At 51.8% G+C, this 15,408-nt stretch overlaps 1 protein-coding gene across 1 annotated transcript in view; it reads left to right on the forward strand.

Annotated features, from left to right (window-relative positions):
* Nucleotides 1-203: 203 nt before the first annotated feature.
* LOC148139423 (B-cell receptor CD22-like) overlaps nucleotides 204-15,408 on the forward strand; it is a 139,307-nt gene continuing 124,102 nt past the window's right edge. The window contains exon 1 of the mRNA XM_087980947.1: nucleotides 204-414. Within this exon, the coding sequence (XP_087837073.1) occupies nucleotides 408-414 (7 nt within the window). The 5' untranslated portion in view covers nucleotides 204-407. The remainder of the gene's footprint in view (nucleotides 415-15,408) is intronic.

A 15,408-nucleotide genomic window follows, 5' to 3' on the forward strand; every position in this document is an offset into this window, starting at 1 on the left:
TCCTGAGGTGACTGAGGTGTGACCTTCTCGAGAGTGACCCAGAGTGAATGGCTCACTCTGTCTGTTTGTTCACTTTCATGTCCTCTACAGTCAAGAAGCCGTCACCCGGTATTCCTGGTATCAGGACAGGGCTGACCTCCCCAGCACTCGGGGTCAAACCATGAAAATCAGAGACATCACCTACTCGCAGTTTGGGGAATATTTCTGTGAAGCGAGGAACAGTATTGGGAGCGGCAGGTCGGAGGGTATTGAATTGAGTGGGCAGTGTAAGTGGCACAGATCTCTGTGTGGAGGGTTATTGGTGGAACTGAGTCTCGTTCAGGTACCCCTGACACGGCAGTGAGGAAATACTCCTGGCAGGATGGGGATAACCAGAGGGAGATGGAGGGAAGGCCTAAGGCAACACAATGAGAGGTGAGCACAAGTGGAGAACTGGGAGCACATTGCACAGCTTCCCAGACTGTATATCCCTCAGTTACACCCACACTCACAGCACTGTGCACAGTTCCCCAGTCTGTATATCCCTCAGTTAGACCACACACACAGCACTGTGCCCAGCTCCCCAGTCTGTATATCCCTCAGTTAGACCACACTCACAGCACTGTGCACAGATTCCCAGACTGTATATCCCTCAGTTACACCCACCCACACAGCACTGTGCACAGCTCCCCAGACTGTATATCCCTCAGTTAGACCACACTCACAGCACTGTGCACAGCTTCCCAGACTGTATATCCCTCAGTTACACCCACACACACAGCACTGTGCACAGTTCCCCAGTCTGTATATCCCTCAGTTAGACCACACACACAGCACTGTGCACAGTTCCCCAGACTGTATATAACTCAGTTAGACCACACTCACAGCACTGTGCACAGTTCCCCAGTCTGTATATAACTCAGTTAGACCACACCACAGCACTGTGCACAGCTCCTCAGACTGTATATCCTCAGTGAGACCCACACTCACAGCACTGTACACAGCTCCCCAGACAGTATACCCCTCAGTTACGCTCAAACACAGCACTGTGCACATCTCCCCCGACTGTATACCCATCAGTTAGGCCACACACACATAGCACTGTGCATAGCTCCCCAGACTGTATATCTCTCAGTTATACCAGACTCTCTGCACTGTGCACAGCGCCCGACAATGTATATCCCTCAGTTAGACCACAGTCTCAGCACTGTGCACAGCGCCCCAGACTGTATATCCCTCAGTTAGACCACAGTCTCAGCACTGTGCACAGCTCCCCAGACTGTATATCCCTCAGTTAGACCACAGTCTCAGCACTGTGCACAGCGCCCCAGACTGTATATCCCTCAGTTAGACCACAGTCTCAGCACTGTGCACAGCGCCCCAGACTGTATATCCCTCAGTTAGACCACACACACAGCACTGTGCACAGCGCCCCAGACTGTATATCCCTCAGTTAGATCACACTCACAGCACTGTGCACAGTTCCCCAGTCTGTATATCCTACAGTTAGATCACACACACAGCATGGTGCACAGCTCCCCAGACTGTATATCCCTCAGTTAGACCCACACACACAGCACTGTACAAAGCTGCCCAGACTGTATATCCCTCAGTTAGACCCACACTCACAGCACTGTGCACAGCTCCCCGGACTGTATATCTCTCACTTAGGCCACACACACACAGCACTGTGCAGGGCACCCCAGACTGTATATCCCTCAGTTATACCAGACTCTCAGCACTGTGCACAGTGCCCGACACTGTATATCCCTCAGTTAGACCACACTGTCAGCACTGTGCAAATCTCCCCAGACTGTATATCCTCAGTTAGGCCACACTCTCAGCACTGTGCACATCTCCCCAGACTGTTTATCCCTCAGTTAGACCCACACACAGCACTGTGCACAGCTCCCCAGACTGCATATCCCTCAGTCAGACCCACACACAGCACTGTGCACAGCTCCCCAGACTGCATATCCCTCAGTCAGACCCACACACAGCACTGTGCACATCTCCCCAGACTGTTTATCCCTCAGTTAGACCCACACACAGCACTGTGCACAGCTCCCCAGCCTGTATATCCCTCAGTTAGACCACACACACAGCACTGTGCAGAGCTCCCCAGACTGTGTATCCCTCAGTAAAACCACAGTAACAGCACTGTGCACAGCTCCCGACACTGTATATCCCTCTGTTATACCCACACACACAGCACTGTGCACAGCTCCCCAGACTGTATATCTCTCAGTTGGACTACACTCACTGCACTGTGCACACCTTTCAGACTGTACATCCCTACGTTAGACCCATACTCACAGCAATGTGCACAGCTCCCCAGACTGTATATCTCTCAGTTAGACCCACACTCACAGCAATGTGCACAGCTCCCCAGACTGTATATCCCTCAGTTAGATCCACACTCACAGCACTGTGCACACCTTCCAGACTGTACATCCCTACGTTAGACCCATACTCACAGCAATGTGCACAGCTTCCCAGACTGTATATCCCTCAGTCAGATCACACACACAGTACTGTGCACAGCTCCCCAGACTGTATTTCCCTCAGTTAGACCACACTAACAGCACTATGCACAGCTCCCCAGACTGTATATCCCTCAGTTAGACCCACACTCGCAACACTGTGCACAGCTCCCCAGACTGTATATCCCTCAGTTAGACCACACGCTCACAGCACTGTGCAAAGCTCCCCAGAGTGTATATCCCTCAGTTAGACCACACTAACAGCACTGTGCACAGCTCCCCAGACTGTATATCCTTCAGTTAGACCACACTCTCAGCACTGTGCACAGCTCCCCAGACTGGATATCCCTCAGTTAGGCCACACACACACAGCACTGTACATAGCTCCCCAGACTGTATATCCCTCAGTTAGACCACAGTCTCAGCACTGTGCACAGCTCCCCAGACTGTATATCCCTCAGTTAGACCACAGTCTCAGCACTGTGCACTGCGCCCCAGACTGTATATCACTCAGTTAGACCACAGTCTCAGCACTGTGCACAGCGCCCCAGACTGTATATCCCTCAGTTAGACCACAGTCTCAGCACTGTGCACAGCTCCCCAGACTGTATATCCCTCAGTTAGACCACAGTCTCAGCACTGTGCACAGCGCCCCAGACTGTATATCCCTCAGTTAGATCACACTCACAGCACTGTGCACAGTTCCCCAGTCTGTATATCCTACAGTTAGACCACACACACAGCACGGTGCACAGCTCCCCAGACTGTATATCCCTCAGTTAGACCCACACACACAGCACTGTACAAAGCTGCCCAGACTGTATATCCCTCAGTTAGACCCACACACACAGCACTGTGCACAGTTCCCCGGACTGTATATCTCTCACTTAGGCCACACACACACAGCACTGTGCATAGCACCCCAGACTGTATATCCCTCAGTTATACCAGACTCTCAGCACTGTGCACAGCGCCCAACACTGTATATCCCTCAGTTAGACCACACTCTCAGCACTGTGCAAATCTCCCCAGACTGTATATCCTCAGTTAGACCACACTCTCAGCACTGTGCACAGCTCCCCAGACTGTATATCCCTCAGTTAGACCCACACACAGCACTGTGCACAGCTCCCCAGACTGTATATCCCTCAGTTAGACCACACACACAGCACTGTGCACATCTCCCCAGACTGTTTATCCCTCAGTTAGACCACACACACAGCACTGTGCAGAGCTCCCCAGACTGTGTATCCCTCAGTAAAACCACAGTAACAGCACTGTGCACAGCTCCCTAGACTGTATATCCCTCTGTTATACGCACACACACAGCACTGTGCACAGCTCCCCAGACTGTATATCTCTCAGTTGAACTACACTCACAGCACTGTGCACACCTTCCAGACTGTACATCCCTACGTTAGACCCATACTCACAGCAATGTGCACAGCTCCTCATACTGTATATTCCTCAGTTACACCACACTCACAGCACTGCGTACAGCTCCCCAGACTATATATCTCTCAGTTAGACCCACACTCACAGCAATGTGCACAGCTCCCCAGACTGTATATCCCTCAGTTACACCACACTCACAGCACTGTGCACAGCTCTCCAGACTGTATATCCCTCAGTTAGATCACACACACAGCACTGTGCACAACTCCCCAGACTGTATATCCCTCAGTTAGACTACACTCACAGCACTGTGCACAGCTCCCCAGTGTGTATATCCCTCAGTTAGACCACACTAACAGCACTGTGCACAGCTCCCCAGACTGTATATCCCTCAGTTAGACCCACACACAGCACTGTGCACATCTCCCCAGACTGTTTATCCCTCAGTTAGACCCACACACAGCACTGTGCACAGCTCCCCAGCCTGTATATCCCTCAGTTAGACCACACACACAGCACTGTGCAGAGCTCCCCAGACTGTGTATCCCTCAGTAAAACCACAGTAACAGCACTGTGCACAGCTCCCGACACTGTATATCCCTCTGTTATACCCACACACACAGCACTGTGCACAGCTCCCCAGACTGTATATCTCTCAGTTGGACTACACTCACTGCACTGTGCACACCTTTCAGACTGTACATCCCTACGTTAGACCCATACTCACAGCAATGTGCACAGCTCCCCAGACTGTATATCTCTCAGTTAGACCCACACTCACAGCAATGTGCACAGCTCCCCAGACTGTATATCCCTCAGTTAGATCCACACTCACAGCACTGTGCACACCTTCCAGACTGTACATCCCTACGTTAGACCCATACTCACAGCAATGTGCACAGCTTCCCAGACTGTATATCCCTCAGTCAGATCACACACACAGTACTGTGCACAGCTCCCCAGACTGTATTTCCCTCAGTTAGACCACACTAACAGCACTATGCACAGCTCCCCAGACTGTATATCCCTCAGTTAGACCCACACTCGCAACACTGTGCACAGCTCCCCAGACTGTATATCCCTCAGTTAGACCACACGCTCACAGCACTGTGCAAAGCTCCCCAGAGTGTATATCCCTCAGTTAGACCACACTAACAGCACTGTGCACAGCTCCCCAGACTGTATATCCTTCAGTTAGACCACACTCTCAGCACTGTGCACAGCTCCCCAGACTGGATATCCCTCAGTTAGGCCACACACACACAGCACTGTACATAGCTCCCCAGACTGTATATCCCTCAGTTAGACCACAGTCTCAGCACTGTGCACAGCTCCCCAGACTGTATATCCCTCAGTTAGACCACAGTCTCAGCACTGTGCACTGCGCCCCAGACTGTATATCACTCAGTTAGACCACAGTCTCAGCACTGTGCACAGCGCCCCAGACTGTATATCCCTCAGTTAGACCACAGTCTCAGCACTGTGCACAGCTCCCCAGACTGTATATCCCTCAGTTAGACCACAGTCTCAGCACTGTGCACAGCGCCCCAGACTGTATATCCCTCAGGTAGATCACACACACAGCACGGTGCACAGCTCCCCAGACTGTATATCCCTCAGTTAGACCCACACACACAGCACTGTACAAAGCTGCCCAGACTGTATATCCCTCAGTTAGACCCACACACACAGCACTGTGCACAGTTCCCCGGACTGTATATCTCTCACTTAGGCCACACACACACAGCACTGTGCATAGCACCCCAGACTGTATATCCCTCAGTTATACCAGACTCTCAGCACTGTGCACAGCGCCCAACACTGTATATCCCTCAGTTAGACCACACTCTCAGCACTGAGCAAATCTCCCCAGACTGTATATCCTCAGTTAGACCACACTCTCAGCACTGTGCACAGCTCCCCAGACTGTATATCCCTCAGTTAGACCCACACACAGCACTGTGCACAGCTCCCCAGACTGTATATCCCTCAGTTAGACCACACACACAGCACTGTGCACATCTCCCCAGACTGTTTATCCCTCAGTTAGACCACACACACAGCACTGTGCAGAGCTCCCCAGACTGTGTATCCCTCAGTAAAACCACAGTAACAGCACTGTGCACAGCTCCCTAGACTGTATATCCCTCTGTTATACGCACACACACAGCACTGTGCACAGCTCCCCAGACTGTATATCTCTCAGTTGAACTACACTCACAGCACTGTGCACACCTTCCAGACTGTACATCCCTACGTTAGACCCATACTCACAGCAATGTGCACAGCTCCTCATACTGTATATTCCACAGTTACACCACACTCACAGCACTGCGTACAGCTCCCCAGACTATATATCTCTCAGTTAGACCCACACTCACAGCAATGTGCACAGCTCCCCAGACTGTATATCCCTCAGTTACACCACACTCACAGCACTGTGCACAGCTCTCCAGACTGTATATCCCTCAGTTAGATCACACACACAGCACTGTGCACAACTCCCCAGACTGTATATCCCTCAGTTAGACTACACTCACAGCACTGTGCACAGCTCCCCAGTGTGTATATCCCTCAGTTAGACCACACTAACAGCACTGTGCACAGCTCCCCAGACTGTATATCCCTCAGTTAGACCCACACACAGCACTGTGCACATCTCCCCAGACTGTTTATCCCTCTGTTAGACCCACACACAGCACTGTGCACAGCTCCCCAGACTGTATATCCCTCAGTTAGACCACACACACAGCACTGTGCAGAGCTCCCCAGACTGTGTATCCCTCAGTAAAACCACAGTAACAGCACTGTGCACAGCTCCCGACACTGTATATCCCTCTGTTATACCCACACACACAGCACTGTGCACAGCTCCCCAGACTGTATATCTCTCAGTTGGACTACACTCACTGCACTGTGCACACCTTTCAGACTGTACATCCCTACGTTAGACCCATACTCACAGCAATGTGCACAGCTCCCCAGACTGTATATCTCTCAGTTAGACCCACACTCACAGCAATGTGCACAGCTCCCCAGACTGTATATCCCTCAGTTAGATCCACACTCACAGCACTGTGCACACCTTCCAGACTGTACATCCCTACGTTAGACCCATACTCACAGCAATGTCCACAGCTCCCCAGACTGTATATCCCTCAGTCAGATCACACACACAGTACTGTGCACAGCTCCCCAGACTGTATTTCCCTCAGTTAGACCACACTAACAGCACTATGCACAGCTCCCCAGACTGTATATCCCTCAGTTAGACCCACACTCGCAACACTGTGCACAGCTCCCCAGACTGTATATCCCTCAGTTAGACCACACGCTCACAGCACTGTGCAAAGCTCCCCAGAGTGTATATCCCTCAGTTAGACCACACTAACAGCACTGTGCACAGCTCCCCAGACTGTATATCCTTCAGTTAGACCACACTCTCAGCACTGTGCACAGCTCCCCAGACTGGATATCCCTCAGTTAGGCCACACACACACAGCACTGTACATAGCTCCCCAGACTGTATATCCCTCAGTTAGACCACAGTCTCAGCACTGTGCACAGCTCCCCAGACTGTATATCCCTCAGTTAGACCACAGTCTCAGCACTGTGCACTGCGCCCCAGACTGTATATCACTCAGTTAGACCACAGTCTCAGCACTGTGCACAGCGCCCCAGACTGTATATCCCTCAGTTAGACCACAGTCTCAGCACTGTGCACAGCTCCCCAGACTGTATATCCCTCAGTTAGACCACAGTCTCAGCACTGTGCACAGCGCTCCAGACTGTATATCCCTCAGTTAGATCACACTCACAGCACTGTGCACAGTTCCCCAGTCTGTATATCCTACAGTTAGACCACACACACAGCACGGTGCACAGCTCCCCAGACTGTATATCCCTCAGTTAGACCCACACACACAGCACTGTACAAAGCTGCCCAGACTGTATATCCCTCAGTTAGACCCACACACACAGCACTGTGCACAGTTCCCCGGACTGTATATCTCTCACTTAGGCCACACACACACAGCACTGTGCATAGCACCCCAGACTGTATATCCCTCAGTTATACCAGACTCTCAGCACTGTGCACAGCGCCCAACACTGTATATCCCTCAGTTAGACCACACTCTCAGCACTGAGCAAATCTCCCCAGACTGTATATCCTCAGTTAGACCACACTCTCAGCACTGTGCACAGCTCCCCAGACTGTATATCCCTCAGTTAGACCCACACACAGCACTGTGCACAGCTCCCCAGACTGTATATCCCTCAGTTAGACCACACACACAGCACTGTGCACATCTCCCCAGACTGTTTATCCCTCAGTTAGACCACACACACAGCACTGTGCAGAGCTCCCCAGACTGTGTATCCCTCAGTAAAACCACAGTAACAGCACTGTGCACAGCTCCCTAGACTGTATATCCCTCTGTTATACGCACACACACAGCACTGTGCACAGCTCCCCAGACTGTATATCTCTCAGTTGAACTACACTCACAGCACTGTGCACACCTTCCAGACTGTACATCCCTACGTTAGACCCATACTCACAGCAATGTGCACAGCTCCTCATACTGTATATTCCTCAGTTACACCACACTCACAGCACTGCGTACAGCTCCCCAGACTGTATATCTCTCAGTTAGACCCACACTCACAGCAATGTGCACAGCTCCCCAGACTGTATATCCCTCAGTTACACCACACTCACAGCACTGTGCACAGCTCTCCAGACTGTATATCCCTCAGTTAGATCACACACACAGCACTGTGCACAACTCCCCAGACTGTATATCCCTCAGTTAGACTATACTAACAGCACTGTGCACAGCTCCCCAGACTGTATATCCCTCAATTAGACTACACTCACAGCACTGTGCACAGCTCCCCAGACTGTATATCCCTCAGTTACACCCACACATACAGCACTGTGCACAGCTCCCCAGAGTGTATATCCCTCAGTTAGACCACACTAACAGCACTGTGCACAGCTTCCCAGACTGTATATCCCTCAGTTACACCCACACACACAGCACTGTGCACAGCTCCCCAGACTGTATATCCCTCAATTAGACTACACTCACAGCACTGTGCACAGCTCCCCAGACTGTATATCCCTCAGTTACACCCACACATACAGCACTGTGCACAGCTCCCCAGAGTGTATATCCCTCAGTTAGACCACACTAACAGCACTGTGCACAGCTTCCCAGACTGTATATCCCTCAGTTACACCCACACACACAGCACTGTGCACAGCTCCCCAGACTGTATATCCCTCAGTTACACCCACACACACAGCACTGTGCACAGCTCCCCAGACTGTATATCCCTAAGTTACAGCTCCCCAGAGTGTATATCCCTCAGTTAGACCACACTAACAGCACTGTGCACAGCTCCCCAGACTGGATATCCCTCAGTTAGGCCACACACACACTGCACTGTACATAGCTCCCCAGACTGTATATCCCTCAGTTAGACCACACTCACAGCACTGTGCACACCTTCCAGACTGTACATCCCTACGTTAGACCCATACTCACAGCAATGTGCACAGCTCCCCATACTGTATATTCCTCAGTTACACCACACTCACAGTACTGTGCATAGCTCCCCAGACTGTATATCCCTCAGTTAGACCACACTAACAGCACTATGCACAGCTCCCCAGACTGTATATCCCTCAGTTAGACCCACACTCGCAGCACTGTGCACAGCTCCCTAGAGTGTATATCCCTCAGTTAGACCACACCAACAGGACTGTGCACAGCTCCCCAGACTCTATATCCTTCAGTTAGACCACACTCTCAGCACTGTGCACAGCTCCCCAGACTGTATATCCCTCAGTTAGACCACAGGCTCACAGCACTGTGCACAGCTCCCCAGAGTGTATATCCCTCAGTTAGACCACACTAACAGGACTGTGCACAGCTCCCCAGACTCTATATCCTTCAGTTAGACCACACTCTCAGCACTGTGCACAGCTCCCCAGACTGGATATCCCTCAGTTAGGCCACACACACACAGCACTGTACATAGCTCCCCAGACTGTATATTCCTCAGTTAGACCACACTCTCAGCACTGTGCACAGCGCCCCAGACTGTATATCCCTCAGTTAGACCACAGTCTCAGCACTGTGCACAGCGCCCCAGACTTTATATCCCTCAGTTAGACCACACTCACAGCACAGTGCACAGCTCCCCAGACTGTATATCCTACAGTTAGATCACACACACAGCACGGTGCACAGCTCCCCAGATTGTATATCCTCAGTTAGACCCACACTCACAGCACTGTACAAAGCTCCCCAGACTGTATATCCCTCAGTTACGCTCAGTCATAGCACTGTGCACAGCTCCCCGGACTGTATATCCCTCACTTAGGCCTCACACACACAGCACTGTGCGTAGCACCCCAGACTGTATATCCCTCAGTTATACCAGACTCTCAGCACTGTGCACAGTGCCCGACACTGTATATCCCTCAGTTAGACCACACTCTCATCACTGTGCACAGCTCCCCAGACTGTATATCCCTCAGTTAGACCACACTCTCAGCACTGTGCACAGCTCCCCAGACTGTATATCCCTCAGTTACACCACACTCACAGCACTGTGCACGTCTCTCCAGACTGTATATCCCTCAGTTAGACCCACACACACAGCACTGTGCACAGCTCCCCAGACTATATATCCCTCACTTAGACCACACACAGTACTGTGCACAGCTCCCTAGACTGTATATCCCTCTGTTATACGCACACACACAGCACTGAGCACAGCTCCCCAGACTGTATATCCCTCAGTTGGACTACACTCACAGCACTGTGCACACCTTCCAGACTGTACATCCCTACGTTAGACCCATACTCACAGCACTGTGCACAGCTCCCCATACTGTATATTCCTCAGTTACACCACACTCAAAGCACTGCGCACAGCTCCCCAGACTGTATATCTCTCAGTTAGACCCACACTCACAGCAATGTGCACAGCTCCCCAGACTGTATATCCCTCAGTTACACCACACTCACAGCTCTGTGCACAGCTCTCCAGACTGTATATCCCTCAGTTAGATCACACACACAGCACTGTGCACAACTCCCCAGACTGTATATCCCTCAGTTAGACTACACTCACAGCACTGTGCACAGCTCCCCAGTGTGTATATCCCTCAGTTAGTCCACACTAACAGCACTGTGCACAGCTCCCCAGACTGTATATCCCTCAGTTAGACTACACTCACAGCACTCTGCACAGCTCCCCAGAGTGTATATCCCTCAGTTAGACCACACTAACAGCACTGTGCACAGCTTCCCGACTGTATATCCCTCAGTTACACCCACACACACAGCACTGTGCACAGCTCCCCAGACTGTATATCCCTCAGTTAGACTACACTCACAGCACTCTGCACAGCTCCCCAGAGTGTATATCCCTCAGTTAGACCACACTAACAGCACTGTGCACAGCTTCCCAGACTGTATATCCCTCAGTTACACCCACACACACAGCACTGTGCACAGCTCCCCAGACTGTATATCCCTCAATTAGACTACACTCACAGCACTCTGCACAGCTCCCCAGAGTGTATATCCCTCAGTTAGACCACACTAACAGCACTGTGCACAGCTTCCCGACTGTATATCCCTCAGTTACACCCACACACACAGCACTGTGCACAGCTCCCCAGAGTGTATATCCCTCAGTTAGACCACACTAACAGCACTGTGCACAGCTTCCCAGACTGTATATCCCTCAGTTACACCCACACACACAGCACTGTGCACAGCTCCCCAGACTGTATATCCCTCAATTAGACTACACTCACAGCACTGTGCACAGCTCCCCAGACTGTATATCCCTCAGTTAGACCACACACACAGCACTGTGCACAGCTTCCCAGACTGTATATCCCTCAGTTACACCCACACACACAGCACTGTGCACAGCTCCCCAGACTGTATATCCCTCAGTTACACCCACACTCACAGCACTGTGCACAGTTCCCCAGTCTGTATATCCTACAGTTAGATCACACACACAGCACGGTGCACAGCTCCCCAGACTGTCTATCCTCAGTTAGACCCACACTCACAGCACTGTACAAAGCTCCCCAGACCGTATAATCCCTCTGTTGCGCTCAGTCACAGCACTGTGCACAGCTCCCCAGACTGTATATCCCTTAGTTATACCAGACTCTCAGCACTGTGCACAGCGCCCGACACTGTATATCCCTCAGTTAGACCACACTCTCAGCACTGTGCACAGCTCCCCAGACTGGATATCCCTTAGTTATACCAGACTCTCAGCACTGTGCACAGCGCCCGACACTGTATACCCCTCAGTTAGACCACACACACAGCACTGTGCACAGCTCCCCAGACTGTATATCCCTCAGTTACACCACACTCACAGCACTGTGCACGTCTCCCCAGACTGTATATCCCTCAGTTAGACCCAGACACAGCACTGTGCACTGCTCCCCAGACTGTATATCCCTCAGTTAGACCCAGACACAGCACTGTGCAGAGCTCCCCAGCCTGTATATCCCTCAGTAAGACCACAGTAACAGCACTGTGCACAGCTCCCTAGACTGTATATCCCTCTGTTATACACACACACGCAGCACAGTGCACACCTTCCAGACTGTACATCCCTACGTTAGACCCATACTCACAGCACTGTGCACAGCTCCCCATACTGTATATTCCTCAGTTTCACCAAACTCACAGCACTGTGCTCGGCTCTCCAGTCTGTATATCCCTCAGTTAGACCACACACACAGCACTGTGCACAGCTCCCCAGAGTGTATATCCCTCAGTTAACCACACTTTCAGCACTGTGCACAGCTCCCCAGACTGGATATCCCTCAGTTAGACCCACAGTCTAGGCACTGTGCACAGCTCCCCAGACTGTAAATCCCTCAGTTAGACCCACACACACAGCACTGTACACAGCTCCCCAGACTGTAAATCCCTCAGTTATACCCACACACACAGCACTGTGCACAGTTCCCCAGACTGTATATCCCTCAGTTAAACCACACTCACAGCACTGTGCACAGCTCCCCAGAGTGGATATCCCTCAGTTAGACCACAATCTCAGCACCTAGCACAGTTCCCCAGACTGTATATCCCTCAGTTAGACCACAGTAAAAGCACTGTGCACAGTTCCCCAGACTGTATATCCCTCAGTTAAACCACACTCACAGCACTGTGCACAGCTCTCCAGACTGTATATCCCTCAGTTCGACCACACTCACAGCACTGTGCACAGCTCCCCAGACTGTATATCCCTCTGTTAGATCCACACTCACAGCAATGTGCACAGCTCCCCAGACTGTAAATCCTCCATTTTGACCCACACTCTCAGCACTGTGCTCACCTCCCCAGACTGTATACCCCTCAGTTAGACCTACACTCATAGCACTGTGTCAAGCTCCACAGTCTGTAATGCCCCCAGTTAGACCCACACTCTCAGCACTGTGCACAACTCCGCAGACTGTATATCCCTAAGTTTGACCCACACACACAGCACTGTGCACAGCGCCCCAGACTATATATCCCTCAGTCAGACCCACACTAACAGCACTGTGCACAGCTCCCCAAACTGTATATCCCTCAGTTATGCCCACACACTGAGCACTGTGCACAGCTCCCCAGACTGTACATCCCTCAGTTAGACCCACATTCGGAGCACCGTGCACAATTCCAGTCTCTGTGTCCCTCAGTCAGACCCACACTCGGAGCACCCTGCACAGTTCCAGTCTCTGTATCCCTCAGTTAGACCCACTTTCAGAGCACCGTGCACAGTTCCAGTCTCTGTATCCCTCAGTCAGACCCACACTCGGAGCACCATGCACAGTTCCAGTTTTCCTATCCCTCAGTTAGACCTTCAGTCGGAGCACTGTGCACAGTTCCAGTCTCCGTATCCCTCAGTTAGACCCACACTCGGAGCACTGTGCACAGTTCCAGTCTCCGTATCCCTCAGTTAGACTCATGCTCGGAGCACCGTGCACAGTTCCAGTCTCCGTATCCCTCAGATAGACCCTCAGTCGGAGCACTGTGCACAGTTCCAGTCTCCGTATCCCTCAGTTAGACTCATGCTCGGAGCACCATGCACAGTTCCAGTCTCCGTATCCCTCAGATAGACCCTCAGTTGGAGGACTGTGCACAGTTCCAGTCTCCGTATCCCTCAGATAGACCCTCAGTTGGAGCACTGTGCACAGTTACAGTCTCCGTATCCCTCAGTTAGACCCTCAGTCGGAGCACTGTGCACAGTTCCAGTTTCCGTATCCCTCAGTTCGACCCACGCTCGGAGCACCGTGCACAGTTGCAGTCTCCGTATCCCTCAGATAGACCCTCAGTTGGAGCACTGTGCACAGTTCCAGTCTCCATATCCCTCAGTTAGACCCTCAGTTGGAGGACTGTGCACAGTTCCAGCCTCCGTATCCCTCAGATAAACCCTCAGTTGGAGGACTGTGTCCAGTTCCAGTCTCTGTATCCCTCAGATAGACCCTCAGTTGGAGCACTGTGCACAGTTCCAGTCTCCGTATCCCTCAGATAGACCCTCAGTTGGAGCACTGTGCACAGTTCCAGTCTCCGTATCCCTCAGATAGACCCTCAGTTGGAGCACTGTGCACAGTTCCAGTCTCTGTATCCCTCAGTCAGGCCCACACTCGGAGCACTGTGCACAGTTCCAGTCTCCGTATCCCTCAGTTAGACCCACACTCGGAGCACCGTGCACAGTTCCAGTATCCGTATCCCTCAGTCAGACCCACACTCGGAGCACTGTGCACTGTTCCAGTCTCCATATCCCTCAGTCAGGCCCACACTCGGAGCACCGTGCACAGTTCCAGTCTCCATATCCCTCAGTTAGACCCACACTCGGAGCACCGTGCACAGTTCCAGTCTCCGTATCCCTCAGTGAGACCCACACTCGGAGCACGGTGCACAGTTCCAGTCTCCGTATCCCTCAGTGAGACCCTCAGTTGGAGCACCGTGCACAGTTCCAGTCTCCATATCCCTCAGTTAGACCCACACTCGGAGCACAGTGCACAGTTCCAGTCTCCGTATCCCTCAGTTAGACCCACACTCGGAGCACCGTGCACAGTTCCAGTCTCCGTATCCCTCAGATAGACCCTCAGTTGGAGCACTGTGCACAGTTCCAGTCTCTGTATCCTTTGGATAGACCACACACGAAACACGGTCCATAGTTCCTATCTCATTATTCCAAATATGGTACCCAATTTGGAGGTTATAACCATTGGGAGATTGTGAACAGACTGAGGCAGGTTTCTCTCGAGAAGAGGGGTCTGAGGAGGTGACCTGATCGAGGTGTTTACAATTCTTAAAAGGATTTCACTCGGGGAGACAGATGGAAGATATTTCTACTTCTGTGTGTGTTGGGGAGGGGAGGCGGTACAGTGGGAGGGAGCGACCGGAAGGAAAGGCCGTCGGTAAGAGACAGTCCTGAATAACTCCCATTGGGAATTCAGGAGAAACGTCTTCACCCAGAGAGTCGGAGGAGAGGCGAA

This window comes from Chiloscyllium plagiosum, unplaced genomic scaffold, assembly GCF_037043375.1.
Source record: "Chiloscyllium plagiosum isolate Xiang-an unplaced genomic scaffold, Cpla_swu_hap1 HiC_scaffold_38, whole genome shotgun sequence".
NCBI lineage: Eukaryota > Metazoa > Chordata > Chondrichthyes > Orectolobiformes > Hemiscylliidae > Chiloscyllium > Chiloscyllium plagiosum.